Source organism: Colobus angolensis, unplaced genomic scaffold (genome assembly GCF_000951035.1).
Source record: "Colobus angolensis palliatus isolate OR3802 unplaced genomic scaffold, Cang.pa_1.0 Scaffold91, whole genome shotgun sequence".
NCBI lineage: Eukaryota > Metazoa > Chordata > Mammalia > Primates > Cercopithecidae > Colobus > Colobus angolensis.
The window spans coordinates 1,240,529-1,267,884 of NW_012123043.1; the positions used below are offsets into that span (position 1 = coordinate 1,240,529).

Sequence of the window (27,356 nt, forward strand, 5' to 3'; positions counted from 1 at the left end):
CCCAGCTACTCGGGAGGCTGAGGCAGGAGAATGGCGCAAAGCCGGGAGGCGGAGCTTGCAGTGAGCTGAGATCCGGCCACTACACTCCAGCCTGGGCCACAGAGCGAGACTCCGTCTCAAAAAAATAAAAAAAATAAAAAAAAAATAAAAAAAAATTACTAAAGGCTTCACAAACTGTCTTGTTTGATAGCCACAACATTGGGAGGCCGAGGCGGGCGGATTACTTGAGGTCAGGAGTTCAAGACCAGCCTGGACAACATGGTGAAGCCCTGTCTCTACTAAAAATACAAATATTAGCCAGATGTGGTGGTGCATGCTTGTAATCCCATCATCTACTCAGGAGGCTGAGGCAGGAGAACCGCTTGAACCCGGGAGGCGGAGGTTGCAGTGAACTGAGAGAGTGCCACGACACTCCAGCCTGGGCCACAGAGCAAACACTCTCATAAAAGAAAAAAAGAAAAAAAAAAAAGCTACAACAGTCTCCTTTTAATTGAAGAGGAATGATGTAAAGTTATATAAAGTTCAGAGGAATTGATGTAAAGTGAATAGTAAAGAGTTTGGAATCTACTAAAATATTTTAACAGGAAAGAGACACATAGTGAATTTTACAAGTAGATCAATGTGGCAGTATCTAGCATGCATGGGGAAGGGATGCAGGAAGTCGTCAGTTTAGAAACTGAGTATAAACATTATTGAAATAGGACATGATAAGTACCTGGACCAGGGTAAAGGCAATGGAAAGTAAAAGGAAGCCACAGACCACAGATACTAGGAATTCAAGGACTAGGTACCGAAATTCAGGAGAATGATGTGAAATGAATCTGAATCCTCTATTCCCAGGAGGCAGCATTATGGAGTTAGGAGGAAATGCAGGCGCTTTGGATTGTAGTAGACCTGGGATTGAGTTTTTGCACTGTTACTCTATATTCGAAGCAATATATTTAAACCAGCTGTGTCTTCCGTTTTTCCTTTATAAAACAAGACTAATAATGCTTATCACATAGAAATATTATGAGGATTATATATGATAATGTATCAAATAGTAGATATTTGGTAAGTGCTCCTTGTTTACTAAAGATCGAGAAACCACTTTCTGATGTATAAAGGGATGAAGAGCTGGCCCAATATGAATTTTCCCAAAGAAGTTAAATGAAAAGGACCTCATTATCCTTTTCAGGATTTATTATTTATGAATGTTAATATATTATTTTAATATTTTCCATCTTATGAAATAATTATTTAGTCAGAACGTAAGACAATTGGTAGGAATACACAGCATGGAAAACGGTTACCAACTAGGGCTGCAGGGTATTAGGGAATCTAACAAGGCAGCAAGATGTTTCTACACATGTCTTTTTTTTCAGGCATTGTCTTTCATGAGACTATCAAGTGTGTATCTAGGAAGCCGTTCAACTTAGCGCAGTGCATTTGCTTGCAAAGGGTGCAATGCCATGTTTCCTACTGGTAGGGTCGTATTTCATATGTGATGGTAATGTCTCTGAACAAATAGGAAATATCCTTGCCTAGACTATATTTTATCATTTCATTATCTAGTGGTAAAGGAATGTGAGTTCTGTTTACAAATAAACACTTGGTCTTACTTTTTTCTTTGTGATCTATTTTCTCCAAGTTTCATAATGTAATGAATTAATAAAGTTTAATTGCTGGACAAATCAACGGTGACTTTTTATGTTTTTAAATATAAGATTGGGTTTAACTTATTTTTGTCATTAAAATACCATTTGTGAGTGCTTTTCAAAATGAAGTGCTTCTGAAATAAAACACATAATAAAACTAACCTTACTTTTGAAATACATTTCTATTGAAGCAAACACAAATCAATCTGGAAATTCAGCATTTTGTAGCAGTTAAATGTATAGTCAGGCAGCTTCAACGTCAACTAGAGAAGTTGTGGTTTTAACCCCGAGATAGGGCTGATTATGCTGGTGCTATGGCAACCTATTGCACCATTTGGTAGCGCCTGTGTGCTTAACCGCATGAGCTGCGCCTCTTCCTTTCCTATAAAGACTCAGAATAAGAAAAACAGAAGTACACCGAAGAGAAGAAACCACAAGAGCAGTAAAGACACTGCTGTTAGCTTTTAGCTGTGCAAACAGCAGTCTTATGAGAACAACACATTGAAAACCTCTTCTATTTGAAAGTGTAGCTTTTCCCATTATGCCTGGGTTCCTTTAATGATTTTGAAAGTAAACCAAGTGTTTCTGTTCAGAGTTTTCATTAAAGGGAAATAAGAAGAAATAAGCAGTGCATTTATCAGCCTTTGCTTTTATTATTCTCGGCTTTTAGGAGTGGAAGGCTTTTGTGCAGCCTCAGCGGACATTTGATTCTGTTTGTGAGATGGGAGATTAGTTTCTATTAGGTGTACTCCCTACAATCTAACATTCATTTTCTGTTAATTTTTTATTATATTGTAGTTAGTTCACAAAAAAAGTACAATTTTGATTTCTCTCCTGGCTCATTTAGAAAGGGTTGTGGTTGATGCTGTAAACACATTTCTACAGAACTAGATTAAATTCACAGACACTCACTGTCTTAGCACTGGTTATTTTCTATGGGGAGCTTCATTCACCTATTCTTTTCCTCACCCCACTTCTTTTACAAGGTGTAGGTTGATCGGCAAAAGGTTTTGTTTGTTTTGCTTTGTTTCAAAGCACAGACATAATAAAATCATGACTTTTTTTTAGCATGTTCTGTTTTTCTTTCCTTAAAGATTTGGGTAAAAATACTGAAGGACAGACAAGTGCATGCTACCATTTTTGTCAGCCATAGGCCTGTTCACTTTTCCTCTCCTGTTTTTCTGAAATATAAGAATCTATCCCTTTTGTAGTCATTGTCCAGCAATTTGCACTTTTTAACAATAAATTTTAATGTGTGGTACTCTGAATCCCATTTTGATGGTTATACATAATATTTACTCATTTTTGAGTCCCTAATAGTTCTTTAGCACAAATACTGGATTTAGCATTAAATATTTTTTCCTTATAGCGCAATGTAGTTGAACAATCATGGGGGTTTTTAGAGTCAGACAGATCTGCATTTAAATCTAGACTCATTTTGCTACAAGTTCTTTAGCCTTGTATACACGTATTTATGATTTTGAACTTTCATCTGTGAAAAGAAGAGAATACAGTCTACTTTGTAGGATTTCTACAATGATTAGATAAAATAATATGTGACAGTATTTAAGACAGTGTCATCCACATAGTAGCTGCTTATTAAATAGTAAACACTGTTGATAGCACTAAATACACTAATAAAATATTTGACCACCTATGCAAACATCTTTTGATGATTCTTTGTTCTTTAATGATGTTCACAACCGATCCTAGAGAAAGCAAAGAGCTACAAAAATGTATACTTACTAAGGGATTAATATAATTAAATGGTTTTTGCTATCTGAAGTATATTGCATAAATCAGGTATATATCCCTGGATTTAGGTAAATGAAAACATACATTTTCATAAGAAGCAAAAACACAATTAATATGGGAATAAACCTATTCTGGAAAATGTTTAAAAAGAAAATATGGATAAGGAAGCATCTTTCTCAGTTGTTCTTAACCCTTGTTTCCATCACAATCACCATCAGAGCTTTAAGAAAATACCAGTGCACAGATCACACTACCTCACAAATCTACTAAATCAGATTTTCCAGAGTTGGAGCCCAGAAATATACACCTTTAATCATATTTAAATATGCCCAGTCAGGATCAATACAAATAAAGGATTGGTATTTTACCTTACTCAGGATAATAATACTGGTTATACACACACAAATATACATAACTGATAACAAGCCAGAATTTTGTAAACTATGTTCTCAGAAACATTGCAGTTACATCGTAGAAGTGTCCTATAGTATGTCCTTGGGAAAAAAAGAGTTTGTGGCAAATACTTTTAGGAGATCTTGAGCTAAATGAAGTGACATAAGTTTCTCTATGCTTTTAATATATTAACACACTTTATAAATATCTCCAAAGGGTATGCAGCATGAATTACTTCTGAAACAGATTTGACTATGGGATATTTAAAGGCACACATATCTAAATCAAAGACTTCAATTTGACCATCATTACACAGGAAGTGATAATCATTTTCCCCCTGACTTGTAGATAAATATTTTAAAACAGAAAAAAAGCAGTGTAATTGATTGTTCTTAGATGGTTATTTAGCAGCCTTTATAAAATTTTGTCATTAATTGTTTTGTTAATCAACATGCCTGAAATATATAACATGATGTTTTAGGCCAGGTATAAAATACCTACAAATGCATTCCTAGTTTTAGAGGTGTCTGTTTACAAACTCATATGTATTCACAAGCAAAAAATATTATTTTAAATATTGGACACCATAATTCACTGGGAGACAACCAGATATGATTGCTGTCTTTAAAATTTTTTCATTATTTGATTTTATTCCTCTCATGGCCCCCAAAACTTGCCTTGTTTATTCTCAGTTCTGCTTTACATAATGATATTTTTATTTATTATTTGCATTATTATTTAAAATGTATGTCTATAATTTGAAAGTTTAAATAGTACTGTAAGGCCTAGAGTAAATAAGAACAGTCTTTTGCTCCCACCCCTCTCTTGATATTTTGTGATTTTTAAATGTTATCTTTTATTGTAGTGCTCTTTCTTTAAAAAAAAAAAAAAAGATTTTTGCCAGTATCTGTTGACTTCTTCTCTTGATCTTGAAATGTTGCTTTTTATAACCTCTTGCTCTTTGTTCAGGGATGCAATGTTTTATCATTTCCGAAAATACGAATTGTAGTTGGTTATCCTTTCTTTTGCTCCTTGCATTGCCTCATTCTCCCAAGTCCATCTTTTGTTTATTTGAGCTCCATCTTTATTTCTTATTAGAGGCTTTGGTCTAGTGTTTCTGGGATGTCCATTTGTATTTAATAAAAGGCCTCAACAAAGGGATGTTGAAATTCTCTGGACATTGGTGGAGCTCATAAATTCACGTGCCTTAACTAGACTGAATGAAATCAGAAAGGCACTAAACTCACTGAGTCTTAGTTTCCTATCGAATGAACTGTGTGTCAATAATCACTAAAATCCTTTGCTTCTGTCTGAGTAGAAATCTTTGGAATTATTTTCTGATGATAAGCAGAAAGTGCTTTACTCACGAGATTCCAAACATAATATTAATATATACAATATTTTAACATAAAGTCTACATAAAGAATAAGAAAATTATTAAGTAGACACTGCTTCAAATCTAACACTTGCCTCATGTGTGCCTGTGAGCAATTTACTTACATTTACTTAACTCTTTTAGGTCTCAGTTTCATTTCCTATAAAAAAGGATAAATAATGCTAACTCATTGACTTGCTGGGATGTTTAAAGGAAAAAAATACATATATATATTATATATATACACACACACATATATATAAAGAGGTGTGCATAATGTCTGCTATGTAACATTTCAGTAAACTGTTGCTATCATTATTATATTTACTGATTAAGCTAATGGAGGGTAGAAAAGACTGTTTCCTGTGGTTTTCTGAAATCATAACACCTGGTTTGTCACTGGCCAGAGTGCTTACTCCATAAATACTTGATAATTTAATATGATTTGTTAGAGTTATTGTCTGTGGATCATATAGCAGATTTCCAGCATAAAGAAAAGTGTAATTCTCTTATTTTTATTGTATACTTTATTATTATCATGCATTGCTAAGAAAGGAAAGCCATACATATCTGTTTCAGCTGACCCTTATTTTTTGTCTTGATTTGCTTTTTTCCACTTTTGTACAGCTTTTATGTTTATGGAGGTCAAGTATGCATTCTCAACCTTCAAAACATGCTATCATTCATTTTAGGGCAGATGCTGAGAATAAGTATTTATTTCATCTATTCTATTTTACCCTTCTGCCCTTGTACTTTTCCCAGATTTGCAGAACTAGACAGATTTAAATTCCCTTGGAAATAGCATCCCATTTTTTTTAGGGGATAGGGAGAACGGGTGGTATTTAAAGCCCAAGTATGTCTTTTGAAATGCCGTTTTCACTCAAATTGATTCCTAGTTTTTGCTGAAATCTCTGATCGGGGACTTAGGGGTGTGACTTCAAGGTAACTTTGATTTGTCATCATTTAAACATTTTGAGTTGTAAAAGAAACATATTGGGAAAGGTAAATTCAGTAACAATACGTGTGTTAGAATAACACAGCTTTGAAGATCAAATGTTCTGTTATCTACATTTTCATCTGTTTAATGTATCTAGTCAATTCCGTTGGTGATTCACAACAGGATTATAATGGGAAAAAGAGCTCTTAGATAATTTACAGATTTTTAGTGCTATGGTGCCACCTACTGAAATATTACTAAATACTCCTTTGGCTAATGAAAACACAAGGCTTTTAAGTTTTAAAAAATGTAAAAAATTTCATCCCTAAAAAATAAAAGTTAAAGTGTAGAATGTAGTCACTGTAGAACACTAGATATTTTTCTGTGTTTTATTTTATATTGATTTGATGTGTTCATAGAATTTAAGAGAAAGCTCAGTGCAGTTTCTACTTTGATAAACAGTGGTGCCTTCTCTTTATTGTCACCACACCTACACATGTGCCCTCTTAATTTCCATTGCTATTTCACATGTTTTTCTTTACCTATTTTCCACACCTTCCCAGTATTGTTCATAAAGAATGTTTACATATATTGTAGTGTAATTTGCATTAAATAATCTCCAAATATTAAATAAATATTTATTGTGCACTAGTTATTAAGTACTTTATGCAAAAATTTTATTTGCTCTTCCCAGATCTCTCTGACTCCACTAAGAATATATTCTCACTTTTAAGTAATACAGGAACTAGGGTAGAGTACAAGGCTGTCTACATACATAAAACAAATTAGGTAGCTACATCAGTTCATTTGTTTTGCACTGGACAAGCAGAATAACATTTAACCATATACTCCAGTCTAAATGGATAGGTCATGAAATAGTTGAATATCTTATACGACCAATCTTTTTTGTTGTTGTTTTTTGGTTTTGAGTCAGGGTCTCACTCTGTCACCCAGGCTGGAGTGCAGTGGCACCATCACATCTCACTACAGCCTCAACCCCCACTCCTGGGCTTAGCCTCCCAAGTAGCTGGAACTATAGGTGCACATCACCACACCTGGCTGATTTTTGTGTTTTTAGTAGAGATGAGGTTTTACATGTTGCCCAGCCTGGATCACTTGGCTCAAGTGATCCACCTGCGTCTCCCTCCCAAAGTGCTCGGATTCCAGGTGTGAACCACTGTGCCTGGCCACAACCGATCTCATCAGGTCTTTTTTTCTATCAGTGAAGATTCAACACAGTAGCTTCTATCTATGATTTTGGTAATGTTTGATAATGTTTGCACATATGAAGTGCAACAGACAATTGAAGTCATTGCTCATGTAGTTTAGGAAGAATTAAAATATGATAGAGATATTAATAAATTATTGCAGATATTTGGTTGTATAGTTTTCTCTAAGTAGTTAAGCACCTTCACCTACCCCCTACCTTATTTAATATAAAGGCATTCTCCACCAAAGTATTTGTTAGTGTATTGCTAACATTGATATAAAAATCATTAGATGGGTTGATTCCAAGTCTTTGCTATTGTGAATAGTGACAGACTGGATTAAGAAAATGTGGCACATATACACCATGGAATACTATGCAGCCATAAAAAAGGATGAGTTCGTGTCCTTTTTAGGGACATGGGTGCAGCTGGAAACCGTCATTCTCAGCAAACTTTCGCAAGAACAGAAAACCGAACACCGCATGTTCTCACTCATAGGTGGGAATTGAACAATGAGAACACTTGGACATGGGAAGGGGAACATCACACACTGGGGCCTACTGGGGAGGGGGGAGAGGGGAAGGATGGCATTGGGAGTTATAACTGATGTAAATGACGAGTTGATGGGTGCTGATGAGTTGATGGGTGCAGCACACCAATATGGCACATTTATACATATGTAACAAACCTGCATATTGTGCACATGTACCCTAGAACTTAAAGTATAATTAAAAAAAAAAAATACAAGAGCAAATACACACACACACACACACACACACACACAAAATCATTAGATCATTTTTGGGGGGCATGTCCTTTGGATGTTATGTAGGTGTTTTAAATAAACAAAAGACGGACTTGGGATTTTAAGACTGCTAAAATTTTTAATATTAAAAAGATTGAAAACATAGACTTATGTAATCTAGTGCACACGGCTTGTTAAAATTGATATGTTGCTTCAAGTTGCATTACTCTAGTGTCTACATTATATTCTTAAGGGCATTGGCTTAAATTTTGAAGTAGTTTTTAACTTTAAATTTTTATTTTAAATTGATTCTATGTGTTTTTTTCAAGGACAAAAACACTTTTATGTCATGTATCATGTTGACTAAAAGTCTTACCAAAACTAAAAATCTGTTTATAGGGATTTTATGACCATGAGGACAAGTGAGTTTAGTTTTACACTAAGTATAAACAGTGATGCTGAAGTCTTGGAATTTTGTTTTAAAAAGACAAAATGGTGTGGGGCATGTGTGCGTGTGTGTGTGTGTGTGTGTTCGCGTGCATATTTGAAACAGTATATAAAAATGAAATAAAACATAGATTACAATGTTTTAGTGTAGCCTAAAAATCACTCAGTGGAGGAATTTAGAATCAGGGCCAGTGATAAATCGGTGTATAAATAAACACATATTCAATTCAAGGGGCCTTTATGGGAAGTAAGCATGAACATAGAAGAAAGGAAAATGTTAGATCTTTAGATATTATACTGTTTTCCAAGGATGTTAAATTTTGCTGCATTAAAGATGAAAAGATTTGAGGAAATTTTGAATATGAAACAATGATGAGTTCAGGAAAAAATATATATATATGCCTGTTATTCTGTCCTCTAGCTCCAGAAACCTCTTAACATCTAAACAAAAAATCTGTAAATTTTAATAATTGTGCTTGATATTAGTGTAGTTTGGTTGACTTTCCTGTCAAAACAATATTCTGTAATAAATTAAGTTGACACACCTCTGAGTTTTCTCTAATATTTGTTTGTACCATTATAGAGCATTCACTCAGCATATTATGATTTAATCTGCATATCTATTTTTAGGGTCAAGGTTATTTTAGCATTTGTAGTACTACTAGTAATTTACTTGCAGTCAAATTATGATTAAGATGCATTTTTACTTAGCTTATGAGTTTTTAATAAACACCTTCTCTAAAAGATTTTCATGCTTAAAATTTCATATGAAGAGGAAAGGCTGTCAAGACAAGTTGACAGAAAAAGAGGGATACCTGATGAGTGAGCGTATGGCCTGTAAAGTCAGACAGGCTCAGGTTCAAGTCTGGCTCACATATACTAAACTGGCCTTGTGAACTTGGCCAAGACACTTGACTTTTCCAAGCTTCTTAGGGTTTTTGTGATGCTTAAGAAAAAAACATAAGCAAAAGACTTAGTATAGTACCTGGCACCCAGTAAACACTCAATACATATTAACAATTAATAATAATAAAATATCATTTTTAAATCATTATTTAACAAAGTAAATCATTAGAAACAGTCTTCTCCATTTTGGTAATTTACCTCTTGTCCTTCTTTTCAGAAGTTAGATTAAAATACTATACATCATGTATTTCTTTTAAAAAACTCATTGCTTTTGGATCACTTGGAAGTTTATTAATCTCTCTGAGACATGGAACATGTATGTAGTCTGATGAATAGTGTACTAGTTGGAAACAGTTCTAGTATATTTACTCAGGTATTCACAGTTCTTTTGTTCAAAAAGAAATAGCTTCACATAGTGTCCCAGCATTTTTCTTCTCATTTCTGTAGTAAACAGATGATGAATTATAATTTTCTTTTATGAAACGCTCTATATAGTTGGTGCTACACATTTTGGTGACAACAAGGAAGTAAATCAGAACAATAGAACATGGTGGTCTGTGAAATTAGTGATGCAGGTAACATTAAGATTCCTCTTTTCTGTCATCAAATTTGCTTTCTGATTTCTCCTCTGTATTAATTGATCCAATGGCTTCCATCATTCTGAGGAAAAAGTTCAATCTCCTTTTCAAGGTCTACAATGCTTGCTCCTTGACTCTTCTTCTAAAGCTGTTATCATTAGATCTGTTTGGTTTCTCCTTAAAAGAATCCAACAATTACTTATGAATCACTTCTTATACACAAAACTCTTGGCTACAGCTGCTTCTCTTTCTCTCCTCCTCTTCCTCTTATTATGTGATTCATGTTGATGTTGATGGGAGCAATTTTGATTATTAGTCTTAATCAGGTGTATCCACGACTGAAATGTTTTTGCAGATAATTGGATATATGTCTCTTATGGATTATAAGCTTTTCGAGGGCAAGGATCATGCTTTGATCATGTTTGAACCTAGTCTCTAACAGCAGCCCAGCACAAAAATATATGTTTCTTGAACCTAAGTGAACTAAATTAACTTGTTTCAAGTTCCAAGGAATTAGGTGCTTGCATGAGAAGGGGCATATCAACATAATTTTAGATACTTAAGAGCTCATGTATTTCTCAGATAAAAAAGATATATGTGTTGTATAAAGTATGTTCACACACTCAAAAGCAACTTGGATATTTTAAATTTGGCGATATGTTGTGTTCTTCACAAACAACAAAGGACACTTCCTTTCATTTCAAACACGAGAGGTATTAGTTATTACTATACTAATATTTTTTCTTATTACCACTTTTGCAAACCAACACAATCCTTAGAGCTTAATTTAGAGAGAAATAAGAACAAATAAGAAGAGTGGGAACACTGTTAATGGTAAAATAAACATAATAATAGTTTACATGAAACAGAAAGATAAAAGTTAACTAGATAAGAAAAGGGACAAAAATACAAACAATATCAATTAAAAACAATATTTAAGTATGAATTATTAAGAAAAATAGAGAAATACAATGAGAAAATAAGAAAGTAAATATGTTAATAATTATGTATCACCCATCAATGATATAAAAATACATTTTACTTCAAGGAATAAACCAGGGAATGTCATTGAAAAATACTGAGTGATGCTCCTCTGACGGCAACTCTGAAGGAAGAAAATGTTTTCACATCAGTTTGTTCTCAGAAGATAAAATATAAAGGCAGGAAGTCACCTTAAGTGAACAATCTGAGTTTGCTGTCATTTGGAAAAGAACTTTAGAATCTTTTAAGTAGACATTTACTAAGATGAGGGATGAAAACATTACACTTCACTGTAGACTGAATCTAGTTCACATCATGCCAAGAAAGCTGCTCTTTTCAACATTTCCACAAACCCAGATGATAAATCCAGTTGACCCATGTTAATCTTCCATGTTTATCCCGCATGTTAATCCCCATATTATTTGACTTCAACCACTTCCTTCTTGAAACACCCTCTACTCTTTATTCCTGTTTGCTACAGTTTTTCTCCTACTTGGAAAATTTGATTACCTATGCTGGCTCCCTCCTTAATATTCACTGAACTTCAGGATTCTATCTTGGACACTGTTGTGGGAAGTCAGGGACCCCAGATGGAGCGACTGGCTGAAGCCATGGCAGAAGAACATAAATTGTGAAGATTTCATGGGCATTTATTAGTTTCCCAAACTAATACTTCTATAATTTCTTACGCCTGTCTTTACTGCAATCTCTGACAAATTGTGTAGATTTCATGGACACTTACCACTTCCCCAATCAATACCCTTGTGATTTCCTATGCCTGTCTACTTTAATCTCTTAATCCCATCATCTTTGTAAACTGAGGAGGATGTATGTCGCCTCAGGACCCTGTGATCATTGCATTAACTGCACAAATTGTTTATAGAGCATGTGTGTTTGAACAATATGAAATCTGGGCACCTTGAAAAAAGAACAGGATAACAGCAATGTTTGGGGAACATGAGAGATAACCTTAAATTCTGACTGCCAGTAAGCCAGGCAGAACAGAGCCGTATTTCTCTTCTTTCAAAAGCAAATAGGAGAAATATCACTGGATTCTTTTTCTCATCAAGGAGCATTCTTGAGAAAGAGAATGCGCCCCTGAGGGTAGGCCTCTAAAATGGCCGCTTTGGGGGTGGCTGTCTTTTACTGTTGTAGACAAAGGGATGAAATAAGTCCCAGTCTCCCATAGGGCTCCCAGGCTTATTAGGAAGAGAAAATTCCCACCTAATAAATTTTGATCAGACGGGTTGTCTGCTCTCAAACCCTGTCTCCTGATAAGATGTTATCAATGACAATGCCTGCCAGAAACTTCATTAGCAATTTTAATTTTGCCCCTTCCTGTGGTCCTGTGATCTCGCCCTGCCTCCATTTGCTTTGTGATATTTTATTACCTTGTGAAACATGGGATCTCTGTGACCCACACCCTATTCGTTCACTCCCTCCCCTTTTGAAAATCACTAATAAAAACTTGCTGGTTTTACGGCTCAGGGGGCATCACGGAACCTGCCGACATATGATGTCTCCCCCGGACACCCAGCTTTAAAATTTCTCTCTCGTACCCTTTCCCTTTATTTCTCAGACCAGCTGGCACTTAGGGAATTAGAAAAGAACCCACGTTGAATATCGGGGGTGGGGTTCACCTGATAGGACTCTTCTCTTTTACATAGTTTGGTGATCTCCTTCACCTCCGTAGCTGTAAAATGTATCTGTATGCTGATCTATAGCATCAAACCAGATGTATAGCATGAGCTACGAACCTCTGTGTTCAAATGCTATCAAACATTTTCACATGGAATCTCAAGCAAATTCCAATTCACCTCTCTCTACTCATTGTTTATTATTTCTTAAGTTCAGTGAAACTGCAACTCACTAGCATGTTAAACTATCAGTTGAGATATTTTCCGTATTACTCTTTCTCCTTTATTCTCACTTGCAAGGATTTACAAAGTCTTGGTGATTCTTAAGTGTTTCATAGGTCCTTTTCCCCCATCCTTTCTTTTGGGGTACAATTCTTCTTATGTAGGACATCATCTCTGTCTGTTTTGCTTTGGTTTTAGTCTCCTGATTTTCCTGCCCTCACCTTTGCTCTCTAATAACCCATTTTCCATTTTCTGAAAGGTTGATCTAAAATTCAAATGTTTCTTCATTAGGCCTCCTGTTAAAGACATCCCTCTAATGGATATCTAAAGCCTGTAAGATAAATCCCAGCTTCTTATTCCTCTGGGACCAATCTAGCTCTATGCAATCCTTTAGATCGTAGCTTAAATACATCCAAGAAACCCTCTGTATCAACTCCTCTACCAGCCAACCACCAACCCTGGAAATATAAATAAGATGATCCTGTTATGTGCTCCTTTAGCACATTCTGTCTCACTTGTCATCACGCTGTATTGATTGTTTTTGTTCATATCTCACACTAAATTGAGCTCATTGAGGGCAGGGAATTTTTATATGTTGGTCATATTATATCCCTAGCATGTAACATAATGTCTGGTACAAAATAGGTGCTCAATTAATCATCATTATCTAAATAAATGAATGTATTTGGGAAAAAAATGTTTCAAAAGTTTTTCAAAAGTCTTTTGCAGGTTTGAAATTAATCCTGATAGTGATCCTTTAGTCTGTTATGTTTCTGATTTAGCCTGGGTATTCAAAAAATAAATAACATAATTTTGACATATTTGGGCTTTGTAAACATGATATTAAGAGAGGGAATATAGTTTCATTAGGGTAAAAGCTACTGAAAATTGCCACTTGGTGAATGTTCTATCATAAGCTTGAGGTACATGTAAAAATCTAATATATGTTTACATGAATATGAATGAAATTTGAAATTTTCTAAGAGATTTTTGTTTCTTCTTTGCAGGGCAAGGCTCAACACCTTCCCCCACTGGTAAGAATTAATATTTGTATTTTTACTAATTTTATATTCTTGTTGCAAAGTGTATATATTTAATAACAATTTTATATTATTATCACCAAAATTATTTGTACGGATAAATTTTATAATCATGAATGATTCTTGACATTCACTTGTTCTTAAACTTTCTGCTTATATGTTATAAAGTTTAATAACTACCTAAATCTGCTATTAAATTTGTATATATGTTTTGTGTATAAATAGTAACTTTCCCTGAACTTGACAGTAAATCACACAACAGGTTTCTACTCTCTTTTAATATTTTAAGACTACAAATAAATGCATTTAAGTTAGATCACAAAATTGTATAGTCTGAAAACAGGTTAAGAGTTATCGATCTATGTTATAGATATGTAGATAATAGATTTGTATATGTCTATATTTCTTTAAGAGTATGGTACTTTTTTCAATGGTATACAAAACCTTTGAGACTATTAAGACATTTTTAAATAATAATTTTCAAATTCTACTGAACAATTCAATTAATAGTCCTAATAAATGTCTTGATCCTGAGATAAATTAAATTTAAAAAACGGAGATGCTGCAAATAAGTTCATACATAGTACATGCAAAATAAGAGAGAAAATTAAATTGCAGATGGTTAAAAAATCACATCACTTAAATGATGTTACTGAAAATGTATTATTTATTTCCTGTATAATCATATGGTTGACAGTATGCATTAAGAAGGTAAGTAAATTCATGAAAGCAATTTTGATTTAATATAGTAATGTACAGTGCCAACTAACGTACATTCAACATATCATGAAATTGGGTTATTAAAATGATTATTTTTGGCATTAAATAAAAATTCAGTCCAAATGAAGAAAACAAATAACCATGAAAATACTAACAAAAACACTTCTGAATCTGCATAAGAACTATATTTCCTTATTTTTTAAAAAAGTCTAACATAATTTTACAGTTTTTTAGCATGACAGTGATGTTTTATCAAAAAATATAAGTCATTCCTGCATAGTAGATTGTTATTAGTTTATGCTACCTACTCAAATGCAACTTAGTATCTCCAACTTTTACAGAAGATTGATTCATCTCAACCATACCAGCTGGTTATTTTTGCAGAAAAGGGATGGGTATAAAGTAGAATGGGGAGTGATTCTTTAAAACGGCAGATGACTCATCACCTTATTGAGGGAGTTTCTGTTATCTCTGAATTCACTGTATTATGACAAGCCTCCAAGTGATGAAACCCGGTAAGTTAAAACTGTTAACCAAAATGCAAAGGAAAGTGATCTTTCCCAAATATTGGCCACAACAATGTCATCAATGGAAACCAGGAGAATTTGCAAAGTGGAGGTTCAAGAACAATGTGGAATTGTCAATTGAGTCAGGTTTTCTAATTTTAAATTCTTATTTGTGAAAGGGAATGTGAATTGAACTTAAGATGTGTGCAAAGATATGAAGGAGAGTGGTTCTCTGAAAACCTTTCTTCCTACATCTGGGACTGAATTTGCTTGGCTAGAAGTATCTTCAGGAATACTACTCATCAAAATAGCATGGTATTATGTATTAGTCAGGATTCTCTAGAGGGACAGAACTAATAGGAGAGATGTGTATGTGAGGGATAGTTTATTAAGGAGTATTGACTTACAATCACAAGGTGAAGTCCCACAATAGGCTGTCTGCAAGCTGAGGAGCAAGGAAGCCAGTTGGAGTCCCAAAACCTCAAAAGCAGGGAAGCTGACAGTGCAGCCTTCAGTCAGTGGCCAAAGGCCCAAGAACCCTGGCAAATCACTGGAGTAAGTCCAAGAGTACAAAAGCTGAAGAACTTGGAGTCTGATGTTCAAGAGCAGGAAGCAGAAAGCAGGAGAAAAAGATGAAGACCAGAAGACTCAGCAAGCCCACTTCTCCTACCTTCTTGTGACTGCTTTTTCTAGCCTCGCTGGCAGTTGATTGGATGATGCCCACTCACATTGGGCGGAGGTTGGGGGGATGGTGGGGAGGATCTGCCTCCCCCAGTCCACTGACTCAAATGTTAATCTCCTTTGGCAATACTCTCACAGGCACACCCAGAAACAATACTTTGCATCCTTCAATCCAATCAAGTTGACACTCTATATTAATCATCACATACTATTATAAGGAGAATGTTGCATGATTTTCTTTCTGGTCTGTTTGTAATTCACATTTAATAAAAGAATGATAGTGGACGATAAAGGGAACTTGTGGCAACATTTCTCTCAAAGCAACAGGGATCATTGGAAGCCCTCAGACACCAGAATTGGTTTAACCTAAAAATAACAAATTAATAATTGTCAATCTTTTATAATGGCAAAATTACAATTGTCATTATAAAAATCATCTATAATGATGACAGTGACTTAATGTGAATAGAAAGAATTCTAAACTCTCTGCTTCCTTCCTCCCTCCCTTCTTTCCTACTTTCTTTCCACTACCTTACTCCCATCCACTTCTCTTTTCCTTTCTTTTCTCCCACCCTCTCTCCCTCCCTTTCTTTTTTTTTGAGATGGGGTCTCACTCTGTTGCCCAGGCTGAAGTGCAGTGGCACGATCTGGGTTCACTGCAAGCTCTGCCTCCCGGGTACACGCCATTCTCCCACCTCAGACTCCTGAGTAGCTGGGACTACAGGCGCCACCACCTCGCCCAGCTAATTTTTTGTATTTTTTTTAGTAGAGACAGGGTTTCACCATGTTAGCCAGGATGGTCTGGATCTCCAGACCTCGTGATCCACCAGCCTCGGCCTCCCAAAGTGCTGGGATTACAGGCGTGAGCCACCACGCCCGGCCTCCTCCCTTTCTTTTATTCAATGCATAGCAGATGAAAAACTACTAAGTTAAACCTGATTTTACACTGAAGACTAGAGGTAGTTACTATCCTATTACTGTACTTAGTTGGATATGCTGGCATGTAATTATGAGTAAAAGTTTGATGGATTTATTTGTGAGGTATTTGGTTATAAAAATCTAGAGATTAAAGTTTTTCATTGGAAAATAACACACATAACAAGTCTATGATCATTTTGCATTTCTGTAATCACAGAATAGTTCTGCAACATTTCATGTGTATTGACATTGCTGAAGTACAATATAATTAAGATGAATTTTTTCTGTATTTAGTAAAAATTAACTTTAACTTTGATACTAATGAATAAAGCTGTTTTTAATACTATTTTCATTTTCTTCTCTATTGAGTAACATTGCAATTTTCATTCTTAACTCTTTTCTGTCCTATCATCGCTACTCCTTTTCTAGTATCTTTCTTATTCTCTCCCTTTTTCCATATTTATGCCATTGTCTTTTACCCAATCTTGTTGAACTGAATTAATTATTACTTGTTGTGTGATATAGCTCAGTTTTTGCCTAATTAAATATTTTTTAAATTTTTTTTTGCTTTTCAAAAAGTAAATATACGTTAAGCAAAAAAAAAAAAAAAAAATTAAATACATCTTTATAATCCCAGCATGCAGAGATCACATGAGTTTTTTCTTTTTTAACAAATTTGGTGTATTTTTCTTTTCTTTTATAAAGAAAACCACTTTTTTCAGCAAAAGAGTGTGAAAAAATTTTAAAGGACTTTAATCAATAGTGCTAATTTGCCCTGCAGAATTTTTTTTTTTTTTTTACCATTGTACACTCATGTCAACTGTGCATAAACTTATTCCACTACTACTTTGTGACATATTTTCCTCTTTTTAAAGAAACTTGAACTGTGGAAATTATTTCAGTATTTTAACTTGTATCTCTTTGTTATCATGAAGTCAAAGACATTTCTGTAGACTTTGGTTGTTTGTAAACCTAGTTGTGAGTTTCATTTTTCAGTCCTTTACACACATTTTCATTGCTTTGTTTGCATTTAATTTATTTTTTTAAGAATCCATGAATAGGCCGGGCGTGGTGGCTCACACCTGTAATCCCAGCACTTTGGGAGGTTGAGGCGGGTGGATCATGAGGTCAGGAGATCGAGACCATCCTGGCCAACACGGTGAAACCCCGTCTCTACTAAAAATACAAAAATTAGCTGGATGTGGTGGTGTATGCCTGTAATCCCAGCTACTCGGGAGGCTGAGGCAGGAGAATCGCTTGAACCAGGGAGTTGGAGGTTGCAGTGAGCCATGATCACACCACCGCACTCCAGCCTGGTGACAAAATGAGGCTCTGTCTCAAATATATGTGTGTATATATATCCATGAATAAATAGAAGTTTTGTCTTTCATTTTTTTCTCCTGAAACCCTAGCTCTCTTAAAAATCTTCTAACTTTGCCTTTCTTTATCCTTTTCTTTATCTACAACTTTTTAATTTTTTTAATCATCTTTACCCATTATGCTTCATCCTTCTGAATGCAATTGCTTTGGGTAGGTGAGAAGCTGCTTTCAATTTCATTTCCCCATTTTTATCTTTAGCCAATGTTCTGTAACTTGTTTTAGATCTGTGTCTATATATTATATGTATCTCTGTGTCTATATATTATATGTATCTCTGTATGCATCAATATTTGTACATATGCATGTATATTTGTGTATATATATTTATGAATACATATACACACCATATACATATACTTCTGTATGGTGTGTGTGTATGTATGTGTAGATATATGTACATACACACTATAATGGACTGGGGAGTTAGTATACTGGGATGAGCATACATTTGGGATATGATTCACATATTTATTTTGTCCTTCTTCCATTTTCCATTAATTTAACAGGACCGAGAACGACAATGATGCCCAGTGTTCCACTTTCAAGTGACCCCTTACCTACTCACACCACTGCATTCTCACCCGCAAGCATCTCTGAAAGAGAAAATGACTTCTCAGAGACCACAACTCCTCTTAGTTCAGACAATACTTCAGCCCAAGTATCCCGGGACTCTTTGGATAACGCTAGTGCTTTTAATACGACAGGTTGGCACACAAAAGTTGTTAACTTAAATATCAGGGCAACGTCATTTAAAAAATTCTAAAGTTATCAGTAAAACTTGTCTTTAAATTATTTTCACAATTTCTGAGGATGTGATTTTGTTGAAGTGCAGAAATTGCAGAAAATTAGTATCTGTGAAATATAGATCGACCAAAGTAATTAATGCATGTTGTTAGGGAGTAGAGAGAGAAAAGGAGGAAGGCAAGATCTCCAAGGCCAATCAGGAGGGAAATTTGTTCTAGTATCCTCTAATCTATACACACTCTCCATGATTCTCCCACTTGGCTTCCTGCCACCCGGACAGATGAGAATTTCCCAAGTTCAGAGATTATCAGTCCTGCTCTCCTTGGAAGGTGGATTAAACGGGAATCTTCCCATTTCTTGGTTTCATTCTACATTCTCTTCATCCAAAAATTGTTGAAGATAGAGAATGTTTTATTTTTAAATCCATTCTGAGAATTGACAACCCAATTTTGTTATTGGAGTTTCTTTTAAGACGATTTGCATTATTGAAAACATTTTTAATTAAGGTTGTGAGTTCTACTGGTAAAATTAAAGGCAATGTAGCCATGTTCCCAGAAAAAATCAGATTGATGTGAGAGATATTTTTGCCAAGGAGGGACACTGATGCTCCTTACAATGCTGATATAAGTATATGCTCATTTAATGTTCAGCAACAGGTCTGCCAGTGTATTCAGTACTCAAATTTACTGTCAGGAGAGTGTTCATGCTTTCCTGAAATAATGTGTTATGTTGACATTTTTTTGGACAAACAGGTTTATAGACATACTTTGATAAAAGATACTAAGCTATTTGAACTGTTTAACAATGCCATTTATCTTCATTTGAAAAAACAAGCATATATAACACCATCACAGAAATTTTGTTTAGGGTACTTCAAAGTATTTTGAGTACCATACTGATGAAGTTTATTGGATATAGTAAGCAGTTAAATAAACGGTCAGTGCCTTCCTACAGTACAAGACTGTGCATTTAATCTTCCATTTGTTTTCCTGTCACCATAGCAGAGTAGTGACTAGGACCTGTCTAAACACTGTAAAAATTTCAACACATTGCCCACAATTTTTACAAAAGGAAGGCAAGGATGCAGGTGCTGATGACTAGTAGAACATCTTATGCTATTTTATTATTTTCTTTGTTGCCTGAGTAGTGTTACATAGAGTTTTCCTTTTGAAGGTTCTGTATTTCATGTCACATATACGAGTAAAAACATGCGACATTCCTAACTTTCATTTCCACATTTTAAAAATCTAAAACCACTTAAGCCATAAATGTACAGATAGAGCACAATATGAGAAAGGTTTAAAGTAGAATAGATTGAAAATAAGGATGAATAATTTTAAAATACTGATTTGCTCTAGCAAAATAATACTGATGGTGAAATTACCTAGAAAAGTTTATGCTTTCAAATAAAAACACACTTTCTTTTCTAGAAAATAATCTTTTCATCAGGTCATATTTCAATTATCTATTGGAATAAAGTCTATATGAGTTATTTAATTTATGATTATGATTGATTTATACTGCTGAATGCAATTTTTTCATTTATTGATATAATTGGGGACAAATCCTTTAGTCCGTATTTCTAAGAATATTATATACACTATTCAAAATTGTTCATTTTTGAAAATGGTTACAATAACCATCCATGTGCATAACATTAAATTTAATTATGTAATTTTATAAGAATAGTTTATGACTATTTCAAAACATTTTCAATATAGATGGGTATATGTGTATATATATTTGTATATACTGTTAAATATATATAAAATATATGTATGTATTGTGTGTGTATATACTTTAATCCTATATATACATACCTATACATATATACATATAGGAGTAAAGTATATAAAGTGTATACTTCATATGTGCTTAAAAGACACACAATGAAAATACCATCCCTTTAAATTCTGTTCCTTAAAGATACCTTTTTAACCATTGTTGTATATCCTCCAGGCTCTCAACATGTGATTTTGTGAGTATGTGAGAGTCTGTGTGTGTAAGCATGGACATGTGAGATTGTTTCCACATGTTTTCAAACACTAGATATTATCAACCTTTTCAAACTCTGCCAGTATGCTAGTTAGAAATATTTCATGTTGATTTACATTTAAAAAATTGTTCGTAACACTGAACATTTTTTCATATACCTTTTGGCCCTTGTGTATATTAGGTAGATGTCTGTCACATCTCTTGTCCATTTTTAAATTTCTTCTTTTCTTTGTAATTTGTAAGAGATACTAGTATATTGGAAGATTCCTTTCTTATTCTGCCTACAAAGAAATGTTGCATCTGTCAGTTTGTAGAGTTGATGGAGAATTCAGAAAGCTCCTAGTGATTTGAAAGTCAGTAAAGCCACCTGGAAACACGAATTCTCTGTAGCTGCATCCAGCTCAGGAAACCTCCCAAGGATATGTAAATAGAGGACTCAGGTGCCTGTCACTTTCCAGTCAAGCAAATTTAAATACTGACAGATACATTTTAACAGATTCGGTCACTTCACAGTTTGGTAAACTATAATCGCAATTTGCTCCTTATAACCTCTTAATAAATTATTCATCTCCAGTGGGGGAAGATTGATGTAATGATCTCACTTTCCTACCTTAGGTGTTTCATCAGCACAGACGCCTCACCTTCCCACGCATGCAGACTCGCAGACGCCCTCTACTGGAACTGACACGCAGACACTCAGCGGCTCCGCCGCCAATGCCACACTCAGCCCTACCCCAGGCAGCAATGATATCTCAGGTTTGCGGGTCCTTTAGACTTGTGCAAATATGAAGAGTGCAAGACGACTACCTGTATTTAAGAATGGTGTGAGGAAATCTAACCATTTATTTAACGTGCAGCTACTGTTAGTTGATGAATTTGGAATTTCAGTCACTCTTAGGAATGTGAAACCACAGAACAAATGTCTTTTTAGTAGAGATGAAATAATAATGAGAATTGTGAGACTACAGCAAAAATCTTCTCAGGAGGAAAGAGTTATTCAGGGCAGTCTATTTTTTATATATTTTAGGCAATTATTCTGCAAGGAAAACTTTTTGTTAGAAGTAAGAAATAACATGCATAAATCTTTACTTAAAGACTTTGCACCAACAAAAAACAGGCTGAAGAGTGACTCCTATTATCAATGAAGGGCAGTGAGAAATTGTAACCACAATGAAACTGTTATTTACCGAATGAGAAAAAAGAAATCAATGGTTTTGTTTCCCATTCAAACATCAAGAATCTTTCAGGATGGCATCACTGTGTTTATAACAACAGTACAAAATATTTCCTCCCTTTTCTTTTCAAAATTAATCTCCACATCACTTCGTGGTGCCCTTTTATATACAAAAAAGCAAGTATGTTTTTTGTCAGATCGCAAATCCACACAGTCGCATATGTAATTTCAGCGATCTAAGCGCTTGAAAGTTAAAGATATAAATGGTAGACCTATGTAGCTGGCAGGAACATGGTCTTATTTAGGTAGGAATCAAGCACATCATATAGAATAATTATTATTTTGCTGTATTAAAACTGCGCCCTTGGCATAAAAATCATTTCAGACAATCCACCCTCTTTAAACGAGTGGGAGAAGAGCCGCCCTCACCTGCCTCATTCCACCCAGTCCGGCTGCCATGGGAACCACAATAAAAACATTTGGAGCTTTTAGCAAAACCACAGAACCCGAAATTGTGGAAGGGCAGAAACTGTAAAATAACAAAAGGGGACTGACCCCTGGGGGCTAATTGTCACACAGACTAGTCTGCTCTGTCCTGATGAAGGAATTATTCCTCTTAAAGTGGCTAATTCCACTGATTAAAAATCTATTAGGATTAATCAACCTAATTAAAATTGTAAATGCCACCCATAACCACCACTGAGAGTACCTGCATAACAAGAGAAGAGAAGTTTTCAAGTGAGGAGGGGGGAAGGTAGGGAGTCTGGGGAGGTTGAGAGTGGAAGCCTCAAAACAGCTTGGGAGCAGGGTCTGCTGGAGAGGGGAGAACAGAACAAGTGAGTGAGAGGAGTGTGGAAAAGAAGGTGGAAAAAGGCTGCTTTCAAAACTCCGCGGAGGGCCAGTTCTATGTCTGAATGAGTTTTTTAAAAGATGAATAAATGAGCTTTCCTCACTCTTCTGCATGTTCTGCCGAAGCCCTCCTCTGGAGATCCAGAATGGAAAACCTCATGTTTATGTTGCTTATTCTGTTCTATGGTTTAGTTAAATTTTGTGGTTTAGCGGCTTTTGAAGACTGAGCTGAGAACCCATGCTCAATTATTTGGAAGATGCATTTTCAATTCTAATGGAATGTATGTGTGAAATTATAGACCGTACTGCATTTGTAACTGGTAGACACCTGCATGCTCAAATCAAAGCCATGTTCAGAACATGCATGCATGTATCACTGCTGAAATACAGACTCTGCCTGCAAATGTGAGATTAATCTCACGTCATTAAACTGATGACCCCAGGAATCTTGACAGAAAATAACCCAACAAGCTCTTGAATAGAGGGTAGCTCATATTTATTTTGCTTTTTCCATGGCAACTAGCATAGTGCTAGTCATCTAGTAGGCACCAAATGAATATACATTGATTGCCTGTGCTGTAATTCTGGATGTGATGTTGGACAATGATGTAAAATACCTTACATAATTTGAAGCCTGACAATGAAAAGTTCTAACCCAGTACAATGTGCAGTTTCTTTGGCTACAACACAAGATTCTATACCAATTAGCCCCTATGTGATTGGAAAACAAGAGAATGATGCCACTGTAATGTGGAGCTTGTTGAATTTCAAGCCAATTTGATTTTTCCTGGCTAGGGGAGCCTGAATTGTGAAAGTAGAATTGTAACCTTCAGCTGGAAAGGAAAAAAAAGAAAACCTTTGAGCTCATGCTGTGGCACAGGCAGGATCCCATTCAGCTCTATTTTAAGAAAATTAAAACTGAGCACCTGCACCCAGGGATCCCTCCCCAGAGAGGTGTGTGCCTGCAAGGCTCTCAGCATGTATCAAGTTGCACTTCCTCCTGTGCCAACCTTTCACACTCAGAGCTCTACCTCCATCTACGTGGTCTCAGTACCACTAAGACAGCACCTGTCTCTATAGCTTTGATGCATTTTTTATATTGCCTAAGGCAGCCTGCAGCCCAGCATTTTAGACTTCTTGGGCTGTCCAAACTATATATTTATTTATTTATTTATTTATTTTAAGTTGTGCTCTGATTATGAAGCCACATAGGTTTCCAGTTGTCTGCCCCTAAAGTCATCTTTCTCATAAGCCCTGGTGTTTTTGGTGTGGTTCTGTAGAATATATGTGTCGTGGTATAGCAGAAGGACTTGAAGGTTTGTTTCTTTGCCTTAACTTTAGTAATTGTGCTTATGTTGGCTATCTGACTATTGTCCTTGCATGACAGACACAACTGACAGTACTGATGGGCCTTCTGATTGCAGATGTCCCAGGAGAGAGGAGTACAGCCAGCGCCTTTCCTACAGACCCAATTTCCCCATTGGCAACCACCCTCATCCCTGCACGCAACAGCTCTGCTGCCTTACCTGCACGCACCTCCAACACCACCATCACAGCGAACACCTCAGGTCTGACTATGGTGCTCTAGGTGTCTTCAGTTATAGATAATGAAATGGAAACTCAAAACTTTAATGCAGCTCTTTTATTTTGTGCCAAATATTATTTGCAGGTTTCTTGTTTTACAAATGTTCACGTACTAACACCAAATTACGCAAAAGAAACTTGCCAGTAAGCTTTTTCTGGGCATATTTTATTTTATTATTAACATTACAAAAGTCCATGACAAAGAAGAATCAATAATAAGCCTTAATGTCATATAGCTCTGGGATCAAATCCAGTTTCTTCAACTTCCTAGCTGATTATAGGGCAAATTACTAATACTTTCTGTATGTCAGATTTGCTTTGTGTAAAAATGGACATAATAACACTCCTTTCAAAATATTAACGTGATGACTGAATATGTAAAATCTGGTAGGTAATAAATATTTAAAAAGAGTAATTGTGGCCCTTATTAGAATCCAAATATGCAAAGCCGCGAATGAAAGGGAAATGAATAGTTTGAGGAAGATTGCACATCAACTAAGAATTATATCAAGGAATGAATAGCTTTCCCTCAACTTACACAATGTTCAGTTTAAATGACTCGAAATAAATCTTTGATTCACTTTATTATTTTTAAAACAAGCAAACGTCAAATCAAACGAGGACTCATAGAGAAAAGATTCCATCAGGAAATTATCTTTGCTAAAGAGTTTTTCTTTCACCTTTTAATATAACAAACACATTAACTTTTATTCTCCTGTTCATTTTCTTGCAGATTCCTACCTTAATGCCTCTGAAACAACCACTCTGAGCCCTTCTGGAAGCACTGTCATTTCAACCCCAACAATAGGTGATGTTACCCTCAGTCATGCAGCCACACAATCCCCACGTGCCTGGTGATGTGCTCTCACAAGGGCCTTCTACCCACTCTACCTCAGGCTCCTTTCTTTAAGTTGCATTAAGTGTTTGAATCCTGAGGGTGATGGAAGAGCAGGAAGATATTTCTCTGCTTAGCAGTGCAACAGCTGATGAGATCAGGATATAATTGTTACTGTCATAATCCATCAGAAAACATGTGTGAGAAATAACCACATCTACTGGAACTTTTTCTCTCAGGGGTATAGGTCTTGGTATGGGAAAGAACAGGCCCGTCAAAGGGGCTGTCCATTGCAAGCAGTGAGCAGCAGAGGGCTGACTGCAGAGTTCCAGTTAAGCAGTGAGAGGGTGTGGAGATAAAGGAAAGAGACATTGACAGGTGGCTACAGCAATGCTGGTATCTGTGAATCAGCAAGTAAGCTGATCAGAGCTTGCAAGCCCACCATTCTCCCCAGATTCGTCCAACCCAGAATCGAGATGAACAGAGATCTCTTAGCTTACACAAAGCACATGTTCTCCCAATCATTCACTGAAATGCATACACCCACACAAGACACTACTCGATTTGTTGAGAGAGCAATTTGTTACCCTGGATCTAGTAGATGGGCAAAGAGCTTACAAAAGCTAATCTAGAGAATGAAGCAGTCCTTGCCTTTTCTCTGACTTTTTTTTTTTTTTTTGTAAACAAAAAGTATGAACTTCGTACTGTGGGAGTTATAATTATATAAATTGACATCAAGACTAATCAAACAAATTAAGACCTTTAAAATATTTTTGGCTGTGTGAATCTTCAGCCATGTTGCCATACCGCAATTAGATGTGTACCTAAAAGTCTTAATATTGCTAATTGCATTTATTGGGTATATTCATGAAAAAGTTTATAGAATTAGCTCACTCCTTTATAATGCTTTAAGTTTTGAAATGAAAACCTGTACTAGGCAAATTCTTCATATTCTGTTAAATCTAACTAGATAGACTTTGTGAAGTAGAAGTACTGTAAATCAGCTTTACCCAAAATGATATGGCAGACAGTCTAAAGCAAAATTTTAGTAATTTACATTCTTTTTTCCTCCATTACAGCTACTACTCCATCTAAGCCAACATGTGGTAAGTTTATTTACTTAGAATCAGCATACCTCACTTTGGGATAGCACTTTAATTACATCTTTCTTTAACTCGCTGGCTCTAATTTCTCACCAATGACTAGTCTCAAATTTTAAGAGCTAGTATCTCTAGTAGTAAGATGTTTTGATTTTACATTCAGACCTAGATTTGAGTACCAGGATGTGTACTCGCTACACAGGGACATAGAGTTGGGAATGATAGACACTGGGAAATACAAGAGCGATGATGGAGGGAGGAAGGCAGGGGTTGGAAAACTACCTATATTGGGAACTATGCCTACTTCCTGGGTGTTGAATTCAATTTTACTGCAAACCCCAGCATCATGCAATATACCTTTGTAACAAACTTGCACATATAACCCTGGAATCCAAAATAAGAGTTGAAAACTAAATTTTCCAATTAGACAACTTTGGTGAAGCCACTTAATTTTAGTTTAGGTATTTGAAAAAAAAAATGAAATGACAGCAAGTTTGTTGGTGCACGGGGGGAGTACAAGGATTCAGTGTGATGATAAATATAAAATGTGGATAATACCTTCAAAGCTTATCAAGAAGAAAAATCTTTCTTTCTCTCTCTTTGTGTCTTGCTTGTTAGGGGCTGGTTCAAAGCAGATACCTGAAAACAGTTTGTCTCTCTTTTTTTTTTTTCTCATTTTCTTCCTTGATTCTCAGTTGAAGCAAAGTGGTTCTTCACGGTCAGGGCTTATTTCTCCTTTCATTTCTAAGTCTCACCACTGGAGTCACTGCCTTCAGTAGCTTTCCATACATTTAGTGTAAAGAGTGGCCTTCATATGTCTGTTTAATTAATATTATCTTTTATAATCATGTTGTTACTCACCTCTCCTCCTCTCTTCTTGCATCATTGCCTCCTTATGTTCTTCACTTAAGTAATATGGAACCACTTGGAGTTTTCTTTTCTTCTTTCTTTCCTTCCTTCCTTCTTTTCTTTTCTTTTCTTTTTTCTTTCTTTCTTTCTCCTTTTCTTT

The 27,356-nt window shown here is 35.4% G+C and overlaps 1 protein-coding gene across 2 annotated transcripts in view; it reads left to right on the forward strand.

Moving 5' to 3' along the window:
- Positions 1-27,356, forward strand: part of PTPRC (protein tyrosine phosphatase, receptor type, C) — a 121,413-nt gene that overhangs the window by 41,193 nt on the left and 52,864 nt on the right. The window contains exons 3-8 of one of the 2 annotated variants that reach the window (XM_011931695.1): positions 13,829-13,855; positions 18,573-18,770; positions 21,421-21,561; positions 24,253-24,396; positions 25,146-25,220; positions 26,327-26,353. In XM_011931695.1, the coding sequence (XP_011787085.1) occupies positions 13,829-13,855; positions 18,573-18,770; positions 21,421-21,561; positions 24,253-24,396; positions 25,146-25,220; positions 26,327-26,353 (612 nt within the window). The remainder of the gene's footprint in view (positions 1-13,828; positions 13,856-18,572; positions 18,771-21,420; positions 21,562-24,252; positions 24,397-25,145; positions 25,221-26,326; positions 26,354-27,356) is intronic. The other variant, XM_011931696.1, reaches the window with a different exon arrangement.